Raw genomic sequence first — 19,501 nt, 5'->3', positions numbered from 1 at the left:
ATAAAATCCTTTATTGTAAAATGTATAAAATCCTTCATTGCCTAACCCCTATCCACGGATTAAGTTCATGCGCCACCCAGTTTGAATAAAAGCATAAATAACTTTCTTGTTTATTGTTCAGAATTTAAGTCCAGTTCGAAAAACTCATTGTGAGCCCTGTAACGATGACAAATTTCCAAAGTACACGCACAGAGAACACAAGAAAAATGGAGAAGTGGTTAGGAATCAACCCAAAACCTCAGCCCCAGAATATTCAAAAGAAGCTAACAAAATGTATGATGCTACAAAACGTAAACGTACATTAGAAGCATGGTGGAAAGAGTTCACGTGGCTTGTAGCAGACGACGCGATAAAGCAGTGAAGCCCTGCAGGGAAATCCTCCCCTAATACATACCGGTATTTCTTGAGCAGTATTTCTGTTTAAGTGTCAAACGTACGGCCTACTGGCCTGATCAGGCCCACCAACAGGTTTAATCCGGCATGCAAGACAATACTGAGAGAAGCACAAGAGAAAAATGAGCCGCAAGACAGTTTATTACAAATCTCAAAATGAATACAAAACAAATGTTGAGAATACACAAAATGGGAAAGAATGGCACTCTTTTTGGGTCGTGTTCTGCGTCAGTGCAATTCCCATGATATCTTGGTTCATACTTCAATTCAGCAAGCAAATTGGTGTCCCCTAACCCAAGTCAGTTGAGAGTTCTGGTGACCATCGCCACAATGGACAATGAAGCAAAATGGAAGAGTTGAGCGCAAGTGCGTGGCATACTACAATTCTTCTTTCTTTTTGAGGATTATCTGCCGAACCATTTCGGCAATTTTGGGACGAATTTCTTCCACTGACACCTTCGGTCCCCACGCATCCACCACTTTTCCGTCCACGTCGATGAGGTATTTCCAGAAATTCCAGTCGGGCTCCTTACCGGACGATTCTGTTGGCAGTTAAGAGACAATACTCAAACCACGTGACATCATTTATACCGTTGATGCTCCCATGACAAAGTTACGCTGGACACTTGCATCAGCCATGTCAAACATAGGGCCTGCGGGACGGATCCGGCCCATATGATGATTTCATCTACCCCCCTGTAAATGTAGGATTCATTATCAATCGCTATCATCAATGTTCCCTTCCCTTTATCTAGAAGAAGCAGATGTAAGTAGGGGAAAACAAATGTTTGGGGAGACTGATGGACACCAGAAGGTGAGGCCCTAAGCATAAGCGAGCTAAGCTGCTGCTTAAGGCCCTGCAACCACTAGGGGGCCCCCAAGAGTGGTTCTCTTTTTGGGTGCCAGCATTGACACTTTGTGAGTCCACTCCAAAATACTTCTAGGGAAATACAACAAAAATACTACGCATTAACCATAAAAGTAAACATAAAATATAGTGCTTAAACACTGGGACCTCATATAATATTTTGATTTAATTCAGAAAAAAATAGTATAGAAATACTACATAACACTACTACAAAAATACTGTATTACAAAATACTACTGCGGAATTATTCACTCCAATAAACTACAGTAATATGACAAAAATTATACTACAAAAATACTACCAAGATACTGCTTTGGAAATATATCAATTATATTTCGACTGAAACACCAAAAACAAAATACCAATACATAATACTATAACATAAAAAACAACTAAATAAATAATTCTTCAAAAATACTACTACAAGAGGCACGCAACAGAAATACTGCAAATGATATCTATAGCAGTACTACATAAATTGTATGGAAATAGCCTAAAAATACTCTCATCTCTCTCATTAGCCGTACCGCTTATCCTCATTAGGGTTGCGGGGGGGCTGGAGCCCATCCCAGCCATCTCCGGGCAGTGGGCAGGGGGACACCCTGAACTGGTTGCCAGGGCACACGGGGACAGACAACTCACTCGCCCATTCACACCTAGGGACAATTTGGACCGACCAATTCACCTGAAATGCATGTTTTTGGAATGTGGGAGGAAACTGGAGTGCCCGGAGGAAACCCACGCAAGCACGGGGAGAACATACAAACTCCGCACAGGAAGTCTGGAGCTGGATTTGAACCCACACAGGAGGTTCCTATGACATGAACTGTGCCGCACAAGCGCTAACCACTGCGCCGCTGTGCTGCCTCGCCTAAAAATACTACAAAATTAAAACTAAAATACTACAGAAATACTACAGATATATAACAAACATACTATTATGGATATACTACAACATACAACAGATATAGTACAAAAATACTAAAAAAAGAATACTACCTTAACAATGCAAAAATACTATAATTATAAAACGACTGTATTATCGCAAAAATACTACAGCTTCACAACAAAAAGTCTACTTTCGAAATACAACAAAAGTACTACAGAAATACTAAAAAAATACTACTATGGAAATACTACATTAAAATGACTTCAGAAATACTACAAAATAATAGTACAAACTACAGTAAAATTACAAATAAAACTACAGAACTTATACAGAATAAAAATCCTACTTCAGAAATACTAAATTAAACTACAGTAATACTTATTGTGACAATTATTACTATGTTATTACCAGGTTAATTATCTAAAGTAGGGTTAAGATGTCAACCACTAAAAAAACAAAAAAATACAAAATTAAAATTAAAATCACAATGACCTGGTAGAAAATACGGTAATTAAATTCAAAACTCATATTAGAGATTTGGTACGTTCACTCGCCTGTACAATACCTTAAAATAGTACAGCATTGGTATCAGATCAACATTCGTTATCTTTAGTGTAATCAAACGAGGAGCAGATTTGGTCTCATTTGCCATGCTTTGTGGGTGGGACTCGTTAGCTGGCATAACTAGTGACCTTTCATAACTAGTGTCATTATGATTCAATAGTTGACAAGGACACACATTTATAATTAGTTCACTTTCTCGATTTTGCTCTAAAAATGCATCCGATCGACGCGAAAAACGTACAAAATGTTATTCCCGGGGAGGGGACGGTCCACTCACCGTGGTCTCACAATACTCTATGGGACACACTGAAATGGATATGGGGTGTCTCGGCTATGCTTTCGTTTAAGCTCTCAAGATTGCACAAGCCAAGAAATGGGATTTCCTTTGATTTCTGTTATTATGTGATTATTTCAAAGCAGTTTAGGGGCTTCCATGCAAGTATATCCATCCATTATCTGCACCGCTTATCCTCAGTAGGGTGGCGGGGGCGCTGGAGCCCATCCCAGCTATCTTCAGGCAGTGGGCAGGGGACACCCTGAACTTGTTGCCAGCCAATCGCAGGGCACAGTGACAGACACTCGCTCATTCACACCTCGGGGACAATTTGAACCGGCCAATTAACCTGACATGCATGTTTTTTTGGGAATGTGGGAGGAAACCGGAGTGCCCGGAGAACACCCACGCAAGCACGGGGAGAACATGCAAACTCCACACAGGAGGTTTGATCTCATGACCTCAGAACTGTGCCGCACACGCGCTAGCCACTGCGCCGCCGTGCTGCCCATGCAAGTATATAATTTGCCGTAATATTTCTGTAGTAATATTTTTGTATAATGCTATGACTGTAGTGGTATTTTTGTAGTATTTCTATAGTTGTATTTCTCTTGTATTTGTGTACTATTTCTGGTGTAATATTAGTCTAGTAGTATTATTTTTATAGTATTGTTATTTTTCCAGAATGAAAGCAATAATATATCTAAGGTCCCTGTTTTTAAGCACTAAATTTGATATTACGTTTTGTAGTAATTTTTTGGATTTATGTATTTTTGTTGTAGATGCACAAAGGGACAATGGGGGTAAAGTCGGCACTCAAAACTTTATTTTTTTTTATGGTAGTACTTTATTTAGTATTATATATATATTGTTAGTGGGCGGCACAGCGGCGTAGTCGTTAGCGCATGCGTGGCACAGATCTGAGGCCATGGGTTCAAATCCGGCTACCAGCCTTCCTGTACGGAGTTTGCATGTTCTCCCCGTGCTTGCCTAGGTTTCCTCCGCGCACTCCGGTTTCCTCCCATATTCCAAAAAACATGCATGTCAGGTTAATTGGCCGGTCCTAATTGTCCCTAGGGCGAGTGAGTTGTCTGTCTCTGTGTGCCCTGCAACTGGCTGGCAACCAGTTCAGGGTGTCCCCTGCCCACTGTCTGGAGATAGCTGGTTGGTCTCCAGCACCCCCGCAACCCTACTGAGGATAAGCGGCGCAGCTAATCGATGGATGGATATATTGTTAGTTTGACCATATCTGTTCGGAGGACTGGATGAAAAGGGCTGACCATTTTGATCGAGGCCCGTATGCACCACGCGTAGTCAAGTCAAGTCAAGTCATTTTTATTTGTATAGCCCTTAATCACAATTAGTCTCTAAGGGCTTCACAAGTTATTACATATAAGAAGATTAGGTTACTCGTATGCTATAGAGTAGAAGTGAGTTTTAAGCCTAGATTTAAACATTTCCACCGAGGTTGCAGATCGGATATCAGGGGGAAGAGCATTCCACAACACCGGTGCCCGGATGGAGAACGCTCTCGAACCAGCGGAACACTTCTTGGCTCTTGGGATCACCAGGAGACCGGCGCTCTCGGAACGAAGGCTTCGGGCCGGGACATAAGGGCAGATCAGATCTGAAAGATACGAGGGGGAAAGTCCATGTATGATTTTGTATAGTAGTAGGAGAACCTTAAAATCGCATCTTAGGCTAACAGGGAGCCAATGCAGGTTAGCCAAAATTGGGGTGATGTGATCATACTTTTTTGTCCTTGTTAAAAGCCTCGCTGCAGCATTTTGTACCAGCTGAAGACTCTTGAGTCTGGTCATCGGAAGACCGGAAAGTAGTGCATTACAGTAGTCGAGACGGGAGGTAACAAACGCATGAATTATGATTTCCGCATCCGACTGAGAAAGTATAGGACGAATTTTAGCAATGTTACGGAGATGGAAGAAAGCGGTTCTAGTAATTTTCTTCACATGTGTTTGAAAGGACAGATCAGGGTCGAAAATGACACCTAAATTTTTAAGTGAGTCACTCTGTGTGATGTGGCAATTGTCCAAGTTCACTGCGGTTTTAGAGAATAAGTCACGGGACTTAGAAGGACCAATTACTAACATTTCAGTCTTTTCAGGGTTAAGACGCAGGAAATTGAGTGACATCCACTCTTTTATCTCAGTGAGGCAGGCCTCCAAAGTTCCACAGTTTAGTGTGGTAGATTCCTCCATCGGGAGATAGAGTTGAGTGTCATCTGCGTAACAATGGAAACTGATGTTATACTTGCGAATAATATCACCTAGTGGAAGCATATAAATGCTGAAGAGAAGGGGGCCAAGCACTGAACCCTGCGGAACACCACAAGTTACACTAAATGGCTCAGATGTCAATTCGCCATATTTAACGCAGTGTGTCCTATCTGAGAGGTAAGATCTGAACCATAATAGGACGTTTCCTGAGAGACCAATCCATTTTTCCAACCGTTCTAGCAAGATAATATGGTCCACTGTGTCAAATGCAGCACTAATGTCCAGCAGCAGCAAAAGTGATGATGCGCCCGAGTCCATTGCCCGTAGGAGATCATTGGTTACCTTTATCAGAGCTGTCTCAGTAGAGTGGTTAGCCCTGAATCCTGATTGCATCGATTCAAAGAGATTGTTATCGGACATGAAATCATTCAGCTGCTGTGCCACTACTTTTTCAAGTATTTTAGAAAGAAACGGTAGGTTTGACACAGGTCAAGTCAAGTCAAGTCATTTTTATTTGTCTATAATTACATAAGTTTTCTGGATCTAGGTTGGGTCGTTTCAGTGTGGGTTTAATGACAGCGGACTTAAAAGCAGCTGGAACTACACCAGAGGCGAGTGATATGTTTAAAATATTTAGAACTGAAGGTGCAAGAACGCCAAAGAGACCTTTAATAAGTGAACCTGGAAGTGGGTCGAACTGGCAAGTCGTCGGTTTGGCAGTATTCACCATCTGTTTAAGATTTTCGAGTGACAGTTCACTAAAATGGGACCAAGTCCCTGGACAGCCACCATGTCGTGCATCTAGGGATTTGAGTGCTTTATTATGTGTTGAATTAATATTGTCTTTAGCAATTTCTTCCTGTATGCTCTGGATCTTCTTAGTAAAGAAGACCATTATGTCGTGAGCAGAATGGGTGGAGCTATCTGGGATAGTCTGTTGCCTTGTAAGTGATGCTACAGTGTCAAAAAGGGCCTTGGGATTGTTCTTTTGTGACGCAATCACTTTCGAAAGGTAGGCTGATTTTGCAGAGGCCAGGGCCGCTTTATACTTCAACAAACTATCACACCAGATTTGATGGAAAACTTCAAGCTTGGTAGCGCGCCATTTTCTTTCAGATTTCCTGCATTCTCGTTTAAGGGATCTAGTTTCATCATTAAACCAAGGTGTGCGTCTTTTAGGTCGTAATTTATGCCGGATGGGCGCAACTAAATCCAGGGCATTGGCCAGGGTAGCGTTAAATTCATTTAGGAGTGGTTCGATGGAGCCTATGTATGAAGGAAAGGACGCAACTGCTCCTGGAAGAATATCGGAGAGCTCAGAAACTGTGCCTGTGCTTATATTGCGTCCGGTGAATCCTTCTGTTTTTTTGGTACTACATTTAGCTAGCACCTCAAATGTAACTAAATAATGATCCGAGATAACTGTAGTACACGATAGCACCGCCATGTTTGAGGTTGAAACTCCTCGAGTCAGAACCAAGTCGAGCGTGTTTCCATCTTTATGGGTTGGCAAATCAACCAGTTGATTAAAACCAAAAGCATCAATTATAGACTGAAACGCAACAGTGAGTGAACTGAGTGGAGAGTTCATATGAATGTTAAAGTCCCCCATAATAATAATTTTGTCTGCGTAGGTTACTAGTTCAGACAGAAGTTCGGCGAATTCGTCTAAGAAAGTTGTGTATGGTCCTGGTGCGCGATAGATAGTTATTACGTCAATTGACAATAGGGGGGACCGCATCACAAGAGCCTCAAACGTTTTGTAATTATTAGAGGTACGTGGATTAAATTTAAGCGATTTTTCAGAGATTAGCGCGACACCGCCACCCTTTTTCAACGTGCGTGCTATATGGCTGCTCTCGTAATCTGGGGGAGAAGCATAATTTAGAGCTAAATACTCATCCGGGCGTAACCACGTTTCACAGAGACCAATACAGTTAAGTTTATAATCACGAATAATATTATCTACAAGTAAAGCTTTAGGAGCGAGCGATCTAACATTCAAAAGACCAAATTTTAGCTTTGAATCATTTGACTTAGCTGTAGCCTTTGTAGAGATCGTCACGAGATGCCGGTTGTGTGCGTTGGGCTTCGGTTGTCGGTTTACTCGTAGAATCGACGAAGAAATGATGGTTGGATTAGACAGATCTTCATGTCGTTGCTCCATCAACTTCACACGCTTCCCTGCACGACATCCTCGCTTCTGTTTTCTATCTTTTCGCCGTCTTCGTCTCCGATTTTTCTTCTTTTTCTTCGGTGGAGCGGGAAAGCAGGGCGAACCCGAGTCCCTTTGGAGCTCATTTGGGATGTCGTGGGTGGTATAAAAAGTGCCCGAAAAGTCGAAATTTAGACACCCACCTAGTCGGATGAGCTCCTCCCGACTGTAAGTCTTATTGGCCACGCATGTATCCAAAAAGGAAAGCAGGAGGACAGTTGTAAGTAGTAGGATAACCGGGTAACAATCAGCCGCAACGTAAACACGCGCCGCCATGTTGGAAACCGGTCGAAGAATTAAAAGTAGGGGCCCGCGTGCCGTAGTTTGCCCACCCTCGCTCTCGATGAACCCAAGTCCGGTATCTTTTTTTTCTATTTGGCATGGCCGATTGCAAACATGGGGCAAAAATGTGTACGATGGCCGGAACTCACCGACAAGATACTTGTAGACATTGTTAGCTCCCGTTCCTACCACGGCGATTTTACTGAAGAGGGGAAAAGAGACCCCGTAGACTTTGCGAACATGGCTGTCGATCTCCTTGTCACTGCCCGGTTCTTGTTGCCCAAATTGGTTGCACGGGAACGCCAGGACATTGAAGTGATACGGCCCGAAGTCCCGTTGCAGTTTCTGGAGGTCTTTGTAGTGCTGCTCTGTATAACCGCACTCGCTGGCCACGTTCACAACTAGGGACACCTGAAAGAGGAGAACAAAATTAGAGCTGGACCGATTATCGGTTATCTGCAACCGATATGTGGGAATATCGATATCAGCATTTTTATCTATCCGACCGGGCAATTATTAAGCCTCAGATGCAGCCGAGCCTCTCTCTCCCTCCCGCCTTTTTTCTCAGACACTACCATACCTGTCAACCTGTACGTTTTTGCCGTACAAAGTACGTTTATTATGCATTTTAAGACGTGTACGACGTACAAGAAAATCTGTACGGAAAAACGCAAATTTGTCAATGATGGGTACCATCCACGGCACCTTTTTCCATCACCAAATGGCAAATCAATCAAACCAGTTCGCCGCGGTAGCCTCTATCTCGGTATCGTTTTTTTTTCGTTGCAAACAAAGCCAGTGGTTTGATGCTACTGTGCGCATGCGTCTGCCGCCTGGGGATTTCCCATCATGCATCATTCCGTGGTAGTTGTGTCGTGAAAGGAAGTCCGTCTCTTTTTAGGGAACCGGCTTTTTCGGCTCCACTCATTAAAGAGAGCCGGCTCTCAAACGGCTCACTTGATGTGATGCATTATATTACGAATTATTATGTTGTATAAAGAAGTTCGGAAAAAAAGGAAGTATAAAAGGAGAAAATGAAAAAAGACAGATTTGTGGTTCCAAACCGAACGAAGATTTCGAAATCGGAATAAAGCAAACATTTAATTTGAAAAAAATATTTTGCTTTTTTTTTTCTTTCCTTGAAAAAGTTGTCGGCCACCCCGGCGGAGACGTTTTGTAAGTTTTACAGCCGACATAAAAGATGCACGGGGCAGACCATATTTTAGACACTGAATACACACTGGACCTTTAAATGTATTAAACTAGGCAACTTTATAATTTAACATGCTAGGAAATTCATTTCAATGAAATAGAGAAATATGGGAAGGAAAGGAGAGAAAAAGAGAAAGAAAGCGATCAAGAGATAGGAGAGACATCAAGAGATGGAAAGAGAGAAAATAAGAGAAAGACAGAAAGAGAAAGGGAGAAAGAAAGCGAGAGAGAGAGAAAGAGAAAGAAAAACAGAAAGAGAAAAAGAGAAAGGAAAGAGAAGAAACAATAAAGACAAAGAAAGAAAAAGGGAAAAAGATAGAAAGAGTGAGAGAGGAAAAGAAATAATTCATTTTCAAGGGGATATTTGAACGTAATCAAGTACAAAACATTGCAGCGAAGGGTGTGAAGATAATTACACGGCCGGTTAGCAAAGTCACGCCCTAGTCAAACTTTTGTTCGATTCTTTGCTAAAATTCAGTTTCATCGTGAGAGTTCAAAGCAGGTGCCTCAAACTTGCGGCCCGCGGGCCATTCGCGAGCCCTCAAGGTCATCGTTTAAGGCCCGAGATTGAGGAGCAGCGCGAGTTTGAAAAGGATGCTAACGATTCTGGCAGCAATCAAAATGTACTCACTCATGTTCGAGATGGATGTTTGTCCGCCTGCGATATGATTGGCTAGCTACTTCCTGGTTGGACCCACCAAGTGCATACACATTACAGACTCAAAGTTTTAACAAATTATCCGATTCAATTCATCGTTTTATCGCAAACTGAAAATATTTGATTCCAATTGAAATGCGGAGCAAAAGGCTGCCAGAGTGCAGGAGGGGATAGTCAATGCTGTTGAACTGAAGCTTAAATGACATTAGATACATTTTACATGGAATTTTAGGCGAGTTTCTGCCTTTTAAAACCCGATGTGGCCTCACTTCACCGAGACCCTAGTTCCAGCGGCCCCCCAAGTAAATTGACTTTGAGACCCCTGGTTTAAAGGGATGGCGAGCATTTTTAAGCGCCTCCTGGTGGTTAAAACTCTTTCATTTATTAAATAAAACAATATTGATTTGGATAATGAGCAAGTGCATTTTTTTTCTCATTATCATAGGTGGATCACATTTATCTTTATTACACATGACATGAGGCTAGAGCACAGGTGCCTAACAGGCGGCCCGAGGGCCAGATCAGGCCCGCTAAGGGATTGAATCCAGCCCGCGAGACAACACTCAGAGAAGCGCAAGAGAAAAACAAGCTGCAGGTTGAAATATGTCAACTTGATGTTGCCAAAGAAAGGTGCCTCGAACAAAGACACTGTACCTGTAATTTTTTTTCTCTCTCTCTCTCTCTCTCCCTCTTTTCTCACACTTTCTGTCTCTTTCACTTTCCGTATCTCTCTTTTTCTCTTCCTTTTCTCTCTTTTCTCTTTCTCTCTTCCTACCCTTCGCGTTTTCTTTTCTCTTTTCTCTCCTTCTTTCTATTTCACTTTGGATTTCTTTCTTCCGCTCCCTTTCTTTCCGCCTCTCTCACGACTTCTCTTTTTATCTCTTTTGTTTCTCCCTCTCTCTCCCTTTCTTTGTCCTGCCCTCTGTCCTTTTCCCTCCCTCTTTCTCTTATTCCTTTATCTCTCTTTTTCTTTCTCTTTAATATACTAGTCCGGCCCCCGACAGAATGTTTGTTCTATCATGTGGCCCCTGAGTTAAAATGAGTTTGACACCCCTGGGCTAGAGGGGGCTGACATATTTGTCCGTCGTCTTGCTGCTACGAGTATCACAAAATAACCTCCTTTTTCTTAGCTTTTATTCTTTTTTCTTTCTTTATCCTTTTTTCTCTTTCTTTTATTTTTTTCTCTTTTTTCCTTCTTTTTATCCTGTTTACTCTTTTAGTCTTTTTTTCCTTCCTCAGCAAAAGTTGGGAAAAATAAGAATAAATCGGAAAAATAGAGCAGCCATGTTGAGTCTTCATAATTTGCAATTTTCATAATTGTGTTGGCTTACACTGCACAGTACAGAAAGAAAAAGGGGGAAAAGATGTTAAAAAAGAAAGAAAAATAGTGAAAAATAGAAAGAGAAAAGAACAAAGGAAAACAAAGTACGTTTATTATGCATTTTAAGACGTGTACGACGTACGAGAAAATCTGTGCGGAAAAACGCAAATTATTCAATTATGGGTACCATCCGGTATACACCGACTATCACGAAACGGCAAATCAATCAAGTCAAACGAGTTTGCCGCGGTATCCTCTATCTCGGTATCGTTTTTTTTCGTTGCAAACGAAGCGAGCGGTTTGATGCTACTGTGCGCCTGCCGCCTGGGGTTTTCCCATTATGCATCATTCCGTGGTAGTTGTGTAGTGAAAGGAAGCCTCTTTCTAGAGAACCGGCTTTTTCGGCTCAACTCATTAAAGATGCATTATATTACGAATTATTAAGTTGTATAAAGAAGTTAAGAAAAAAGGAAGTATAAAAGGAGAAAATGAAAAAAAGACAGGTTTGTGTTCATCCCTTTAATCAGTATATTACCAACAATAATTTAATGCAAAAAATGAATTCATAATTTGAATAAGAAAATGTATTATTCTACTTAATTATATTTGCATGTATTTTTTCCTTCTACAGTGAACGTCCAAGCTCCTAATTTTTGAACTTTTTAATAATAAACCTCGTTCATGTCGAGCAACTCAGTATCTCACAACAAAATGTTGATAAACAATATATATGATATGACGAAACACATGTACAATATACCATGATAAACTACATAAATAAACACTTTTGGAAAAAAAATATGGTGTAAGATTATTTTGTATTTTGTAAGGGAAAATACAACATTTTGTAAAGGCATGGAGCCCTGAGCGCGACAGGTATGACGAATACACACTGTCCTTTTATCTTTCATTTGAGGGCAGTGTCCTAAAGATATCACCTTGAAGGCTGCAATTGGCCCCCGGACCACGACTTTAGAAAAAAGTTCCAACATTTCTGCCGCCCGAATTGCCACGTACGCCAGCCAGGGTTCACATTAAGAGCACTCTCAGGTTTGCTTACGAATGATTTATCACTTTAAATAATGACCAGAATAGGATTTAAGTAAAAGTGCGACATTTTACATTTAGCTTCGACAAGAAACGTGAACCCCAAAAATGAAAATGCACACTTACCGACCCCCTGTATTTTTCAAGTGCCACTAATTTCCCTCGACTGTTGACAATTTTGAACGTATAAAAGTCTTTTTGTTTGCACTCTAGCAGAGTGAAGAATGCTAGCAGCAAAGTCAGAGCCTCGGAAAGCATTTTGGGAGTTGAAGCATCGACCGACGCCCACTACAGCGTTCGGTATTCGGTTCGAATCCGCGCTTTGCTCTCCTCTCCTACAGTCTTTCGGGTCCCTGAAATCCACGTCGCGGAGGAAAGCACAAACATAAACAATCTTGAAAACTCTACTGTGTTTTAAAAATACGTGTGCGCAACCGCCATATTGAGTGTGTCAAAGTCTTTTTTTCCAGAGTACGCAGACGAATTAAAATAGGGGAGGGTTACTTTTTGGAGTCGGATGCTGCATTGGGTTTAGGCAATGTGACCAAGTGGCTGATCCAGGGTTTTTTCCAGGGGTGGGGGGCGTGGTGGGTACCGTGGGGCTGCGTGCTAGCCACCCATCCACCATGCCGCCCTCCAATTAATTCGATACTATTTAATTGAAAAAAATACAGTGTGAATTATGTATTTTGCAGAGCCACAAATATATCTGCGATTTACATGTGCAATTTTTAATATTGCCTGTGCATTTAGCAAGACATGATTTTTAGATCTTGAGTAAATCGTGATTATATTCATTCCAAGGACAAATCTCTTACCATATAGGTGTGGGGTTAAATTATACATATATTTGAAAATGTGTTTGCCTGAGCCGTACTTTTCATTGGATTACTGTTATGATGCACTCTATTGCAAATCATCATAGTGTAATTTTATTTTAAGCCTAAATTTAGCACCACATTCTAAACATTTTAACTCAATTATTCTACCAATATTTTTGATTATTATCTATTGCTTATTCATTTGAGATGGACATAAATAAAGTCATTTTGAATATTCGATCTATGAAACTACATCAGCTACTCAGAATATATCCCTTCCATCAAGGTTCTTTGGAAGAGCCAAGAACAGTCATCAATGGCAAAGAGGATGTAATCTATCATTCCTCTTTCCCCATATCATTCTCAGGAAGAGATATTTCATCTCATCATAGTAGTTGACAGGACCACACTTAATTCAGACACATTTCACAATTATTAAACTTTAGAAATGATCCAGTAAAGTATTGTCTTAATGCCTTTTGGGAGACTATGCTCAACAATAAGCTACAATACTTTTTTTACCCGGAGAGCAACATTTTCTGGAACTACGTCTAAACAATGATCGCCACTAAAGAAAAATTATAATTAGTCCAAGCACATATGTAATTTGAGGGACTAAATGTAGTTTAAATATAAGTTATGTTGGCCGTTTTCAAGCCCCACAATGCTTTGCCAGGTCCGAGTTTGTATTACCTGTAGTTCTAAAATATATTCACATTCTTCAAAAACAACCTGTGCTAACCTTCTGGTAACAACTTCAAAATGTGGAAATGTTATTAAACTTTCCCATATCACCTTTTTTAAATCGTCTGCATTTCCAAGCCGTCTTACAAGCAACAAGCTTTAATCAGTGCATTACGTGGAACAGCAACCCAAGAATAGTGACTTTTAGTGACAATTGATGGGAAAATCACCCTTACTTTTTTCATTACCGTAAAGAAATAACGCGAGCGCAGTTCCTTACTATCAGAAATGATGCAGTCGAGATTCTCACATTGGGGGAGCTCACAGTGTTGTGATTATTAACTCCGATCACCTGGAGCAATCATGTGGCGCCTTCTGATTGGCTGCCACTTCTCTCTTAAGCGCACTGCGTCCAAAGACCAGTGTCAGAGTGTACATTTGTAACTCTGTGTGTTTCTCCTGATATCCCGTTCACTTAATAACTCTGCTTACCCATTTCTGCCTGCCTCCGATCCGACCTGTTTCCGTCCTACGCTTCGATCTCCTCTCCAGCCTCGGTAAACATGACTTGCCTGACTTTCACACTACGATTTCGGACTCGTTCCGAAGTTATCTCCCCGGCCGCTGCTGATGTCTGACGGCCATCACGTCTCCAGCAAGCCCTGAACGCTCCCTTAATAAAAGACTTAAACTAATGCTCTGGGGTTCACTGGTCTGTTCTGGTTTCCTGATACACAGAGGACAGCTCTTCCAGTTAGTCAGGCCTATTACAGCCCTAGATATGTGACTAAGACAATGTGTGGAATTGGCACTCTTATATTCTACATAGCAGCACGGCGGCGCAGTGGTTAGCGCTTGTGCGGCACAGTTCATGTCATGGGAAGCGATCCGACAAATGTTGTCAGGAAGGCGAGGATTTAAAAAAGAGGAAGCAGCCAATCAGCGTCCGCGACTGTTGGCGCCAGACGGACCAGACTCAGGTGCACCGCATCAGTAATCATGACAGTAAACAACTCGGAGGAAAGTGGAAAACAGCGGCGGCTTTGCAAGGCGTGGTGCGATTGTCGTTTTACAGCACCACTTTTAACCGTTAATCATGGTAACATTGTCTTAACAGCGAAATAAATAGTTAAGATATATATATATATATATATATATATATATATATATATATATATATGTATATACCAGTTCAGGGTGTCCCCTGCCCACTGCCCGATGATTGCTGGGATGGGCTCCAGCCCCCCCGCGACCCTAATGAGGATAAGCGGTACGGCTAATGAGATGAGATGAGATATTCTACATAGGAGTCAAAGAAGTACAGCAATGCAAGCCTCACAGATTTCCGTATTAAGGGATGCTAAAAAAGGCATCTAAATTTAAGTTTAATGACTATACAATAGATTTACTAGACTGATACAATGCCCTATTTGATCCAAGTAAATACAGGATGGTATCAACCAATAACTTAACATATTTCTTGGAAATATCATGGTTGGTGACTTATTGATTAATAATTCAATAAGATAAACTCTATACAAATGACCTAAGCTCTTTAAAGATTTGTTTGCAGCTCATTACTCTCTGGAGGGAAACGTTTTTTCATGCATTTAGCTAAATTTGTGCTGTTGCTACAGTAGTGGACTAATTCATGCTGTGCTTCCTGTTCGCCTGTCATTTTAAGGTTAAGTGGATTAATGTGCCTTGTCTATATCTTGTACTCATCATGTGAGACTGAGGTAGGGCAAAGTGGAACAATTAATAGCAAGATGGAGCAATAATTTTAACACTTAATCAACCATTTGAGCATTTTCTCAAACCGGAAGAGACAGGGCTGGACTGTGGAGGGGGATTGGGCTAGCTCCATAAAGAAGCGGTGCCCTTAATAAATTTGTGAAGAAGCAAAGTGCCAATCTCAGGCCAATGGTATTGGTTTGATCCAAGTACTTGCTGAGAATCAATTACATTGATATTTGGATCAATCTGCCCACCCCTAGTATTCAAAGGCTTCCCATAATGCATAGCAGCACAAGGAGCTGTCCGTTCATTACCTCAGAAATACAACACACCCCACATGACAATATTAATCCAGCAAACCACAGAGAGAGTTCAAATCAATGTTTTCCATGTGTTAATTTTACCAATAGTAACACTTCCAGTTTGTTATGTAAATGAGGTTGTTGACATAGTATTTTATCTCTCATTACTCAAATGTATTCCCTGTGTCGCTAACAATTACAAGGCGTTTGAGGCTCTTGTCATGCGGTCCTCTTTAATGGAGATTCTTGTAGTAACTATCTATCGTGCCCAGGACCATACTCGGTTTTCTTAGATGAATTCTCGGAACTGTTGTCTGACCTAGTGACCTATGCAGACAAAATAAAAATTATGAGGGACTTTAACATTCATATGAATTCCCCACTCAGTTCACTTACTGTTGTGTTTCAGTATCTAATTGATTTAATTGATTTGTCAACGCATAAAAATGGAAACACACTGGATTTGAAGAGTTTTAATTTTTTGTGTGCATTTATTAAGACCTATGATTTTTAGATCTTGAGTCAATCGTGAATATATTTGTAGATCAACTATGTACATAAACAATACATGTCTAAATATTTTCGAGACAAATCTCTTCCTGTATAAGTTTTGGGTAAAAATTACAGGAATATGTGGCTTACATATTCAGTTGCAGGAAGTTGATTTCATGAAAGTTGACCACTTCAAAACACTACCTTAATTTTTTGCATGGCCCCTGTTAGGAATTAAAATATTGAAATGTACCGTTTACCAAATTGTTCGAATTAGTTATCTGACTCCATTAACCAAACACAACCTACATTCACCTAGCAATGCATGCTCATTTCTTGATGGGAACAGATGGACAAGAAAAGCCGACATTTTCACACAGGGGCAGATTTAATTTCTTAAATAATTTAACTAAGTGAACTCTATCAAATTAGCTCCGTCAAGCCTCCGCTCTCGATTTTCTCCGATCTTCAAAATTTCTTTTCCCGGCCCACGTTTTTTTTCCCGTAAGCTGGTGTGCCGGCTCCTCCCATGGGCGTGCCAGGAAAGCCCCCTCGCCTCGATGTCTGAAATGGTCAAATCATCCCCGAACGTTTCTACGTCACCAGGGCCGTCAGCCCTTTGTCCCAGTTCCCTGCTGTTCCTGTAAACATCATTCTTCACTAGGTTGCATTGACCACGCCCAACAGCTCAGCCAGTGAATATCTTTTGCATTTAAATGTGATTTGTATTTGATCGTACAAAATCCTTTATAGTCAAATGTATAAAATCCTTCACCCTTAATAAATATCCATAATTTATACATAATACTTCCATGCACTTGCCCTCTTGGTCGCAACCCGCAGGGGGCAATGACACATCATAGGCAGTTTCAGGCACGTTATTTTAAAAGAGTAATTAGTTTTAGTTCTCACTACTTCTTCCAAAAAGTAACTGAGTTGGTAACTTAAGTACTCTAGTAAAAATAACTAGTTACCAAAGAAAGTAACTATTACTGTTTCTTGAAAAATAAGTTGTTGTCAAAGAATTTGACATTTTCCTAGCAAATACAAAACATCGCGTTTACTTGTACGGCTGGGATAGAGATATTTTTAGACAACCTTTTTGGCTGTTTTGGGTATGTTGCTTTATTCCTTACATTTAAGAGGTAACATTATGTACAAAATGAAAAGGGGGGCAAAAATAAAGAAATAAAGCCCAAAATATTTTAAAAAACCACGAGTCGCGTGCTGTCAAATACAGGGCTCACATTTTTCTCATTAGTAAGTACTAGATTCGTAATGGCTATCCAACTATATGGTCGTGGTTATTTTGAATGGTAACATGTTCCGAAAAGATGCGACGTAAACAACCTGGAGGAGTGTGGAAAACCGTGCTGCTGAAAAGAACATCATACGCACCGCTTTTGATGAGTTAGATTACCCCGTTACTGAAACGGCGTAATTTCCAGCACTGGTTGATTGTCCGTAATGCCATACATACTAACGCCAGCTGCCGTTAATCACGAGGGAAAAATGAATACGATGGCAAAGCAAAGCCACCAGAGAGCAGTGTCAGCATCATTTTAAGCAGACATATTGAGACACATGACAACAATCTCAAACATTTTCAAGCTCTTTCCAATTGTTGAAAACACATTAATATTCAAGTGTTTTCAATGATTTCAAGCTCCCATATGAACCCTGTAAGTAAACAGTATGTGAGCATGGCTGCTTTGCAAACATTGTTGAGCAAGCTTTGAGGAGATTGTCCAAACAGACACACAACACATCCTGCTCATAAGGATGTTTCCGTTCAAGCTCCAGCTGACAATCTTTTTTTCTTTTTCAACATTGAAACGCGATGCATCCGATGGTGCTCGTCTCATTGTGGACTGTCACCGCCAGTCAGAGTAAGTCACACTTCCATATTTTGGTGGGTTGAATTGAGTGCTTGCTTTAATATTATAATCCGTGTCGGGCACATTAATTAAAAAAAGTAATTAGTTAAGTCAAGTCGCATTTATTTATATAGCCCTTAATCACAAAAAATGTCTCAAAGGACTGCACAGGATTACAATGACACAATTACCTGATCTAAAACCAGCATGCGGGCAAGGAACAACTCAAAAACCTCAGTGTGAGGAGAAAAGAGAAACCTTGAGAAAGGACCTCACATGTGGTAATCCCCCTTCCAGGATTGACCAGGGTGAATCACAATTAGCATTACTGTACACAGAATAGTAAACACTAGGTAAGATGTTGAAAATGTCCGGAGTTACAGTTGCTCACTACAGATTGCCGAAAGTAACTGAGTTAGTAACTGAATCTATAGTCAAAGTAACTACTGTAAATTCCGGACTATAGAGCGCACCTGATTATAGCCGCACCCACCACATTTTAAGAGGATAACTTACACAAGCCGCACATTAAACCATATAACACAATCACTAAATTAACCCAAACCCGACTTTACGTTCAGGAATTATGGGGTTTGGGGTTTTTAAGGGTTATTGTTCTATCTTCGTTATTCGTTATTCATTATCCATTATCGGTCAGATCATAATACGCTACAAAGCCTAGGAGCCGGGACACTTACTCTCAGCCAAAAGGCCAAGCTAAGGTCCTAGCCCTAAAGCCTTGCTGCGATCATTGCGAACGCACCGTTCCCGAAGGTACTGCAATACCGGGCCAATGCGTGGAGTGGACAGAGCAAGCTCCTATTCCATCTCCGGATTGCAAATAACTGAATATGAAGTACACAGTCCAAAAACAACAGCCAGCAAATTGAATGCAAAATGATACCGGTACTCAAGATATGACGCAGACCTGCAGAGTCCGGGTCCCGTTGAAAATAATCCAAGGGAAAAAAATGTATATTTCCAAAGGTAAGGGTGGGAAAAATATATATCCACTATTGTCCGCTGCGTCCACAAACACGTCTCACCTTTACTCCACTTCCTATCAGCCCCCATTGTATTCGCCCCTTCCTTTTGATTCGCCCGTGGAAAACATATCAAAATAAGTCTCTAAAGTAAATACATTGCAAAAATATACAGTTGCAAATACATATTATACATGGTTACACATATTTACAAAGAAAGACGGTACACCGAGAGAGTTTTCAAAGCTTTAATAATAATATTATAACGTTCATCTCAAACCGTGTCTGTAAAGGGTAGCAAATCGCTACTAGGAACACGCTCGCAACACAAGGAAACGGGTCCTTAAAAAACGGTACTTGTAAAAACCATGGTAAACTGTGCCCATCTTCCTCCTTATAACTGACGTCATCAAAGTCGTCTTTCCCAAAATGGGAAAGGAGACTTTGTCATAAAGATGTCGTCCTACGCTCTATAATCAAAAACACGTCAGCAACACACTCGCATATATTCCACCGGTCTAAATCTTACCTTTTGTACTCGAGCGCCGCTGGCGGCTGTTAAAAAAAACACATAAATTGGCCGCATCACTAAATAAGCCGCAGGGTTGAACATTTAGGAAAAAAGTTGCGGCTTATAGCCTGGAA

General features: G+C 40.9%; 1 protein-coding gene, 1 non-coding gene and 1 pseudogene across 3 annotated transcripts; all 3 read right to left on the bottom strand.

Annotated features, from left to right (window-relative positions):
• Positions 1-290: 290 nt before the first annotated feature.
• Positions 291-12,312, bottom strand: gpx7 (glutathione peroxidase 7). Of its 2 annotated transcripts, none has more exons than XM_088350104.1 (3): positions 11,852-11,981; positions 7,872-8,133; positions 291-935 (listed from the first exon to the last, which is right to left on the bottom strand). In XM_088350104.1, exons 1-3 carry the CDS (start codon positions 11,903-11,905, stop codon positions 772-774), a joined length of 480 nt encoding a protein of 159 aa, XP_088206230.1. In that variant the 5' UTR covers positions 11,906-11,981; the 3' UTR covers positions 291-771. The 2 variants fall into 2 exon arrangements, with proteins under 2 accessions (XP_088206230.1, XP_088206229.1); XM_088350103.1 differs by lacking the exon at positions 11,852-11,981 and adding an exon at positions 12,087-12,312 and having other exon boundaries at positions 313-935.
• Positions 12,313-13,038: 726 nt separating this feature from the next.
• LOC148355389 (small nucleolar RNA U3) lies at positions 13,039-13,252 on the bottom strand. The gene has a single exon (XR_015852362.1). It is a non-coding gene; the product is annotated as a small nucleolar RNA U3 (small nucleolar RNA).
• Positions 13,253-18,632: 5,380 nt separating this feature from the next.
• Positions 18,633-18,725, bottom strand: LOC148355388 (U2 spliceosomal RNA; annotated as a pseudogene).
• Positions 18,726-19,501: the final 776 nt, after the last annotated feature.

The sequence above is a fragment of the Urocampus carinirostris genome, chromosome 12 (assembly GCF_059441175.1).
Source record: "Urocampus carinirostris isolate Australia breed hairy pipefish chromosome 12, RoL_Ucar_1.0, whole genome shotgun sequence".
In the NCBI taxonomy this organism is placed as follows: domain Eukaryota; kingdom Metazoa; phylum Chordata; class Actinopteri; order Syngnathiformes; family Syngnathidae; genus Urocampus; species Urocampus carinirostris.
The sequence above is the reverse complement of the archived record's forward strand: the minus strand, read 5'-3'. Positions and strand labels throughout refer to the sequence as shown.

Bases quoted from the DNA above. Each gene is read 5' to 3' on its own strand.
- gpx7 (XM_088350103.1), bottom strand. From the start codon at position 12,218: ATGCTTTCCGAGGCTCTGACTTTGCTGCTAGCATTCTTCACTCTGCTA. The intron at 8,134-12,086 runs GTAAGTGTGCAT...CTCCTCTTTCAG, and splicing joins TTGAAAAATACAGGGGGTCG to GTGTCCCTAGTTGTGAACGT. The intron at 936-7,871 runs GTGAGTTCCGGC...AACTGCCAACAG, and splicing joins TGTCTACAAGTATCTTGTCG to AATCGTCCGGTAAGGAGCCC.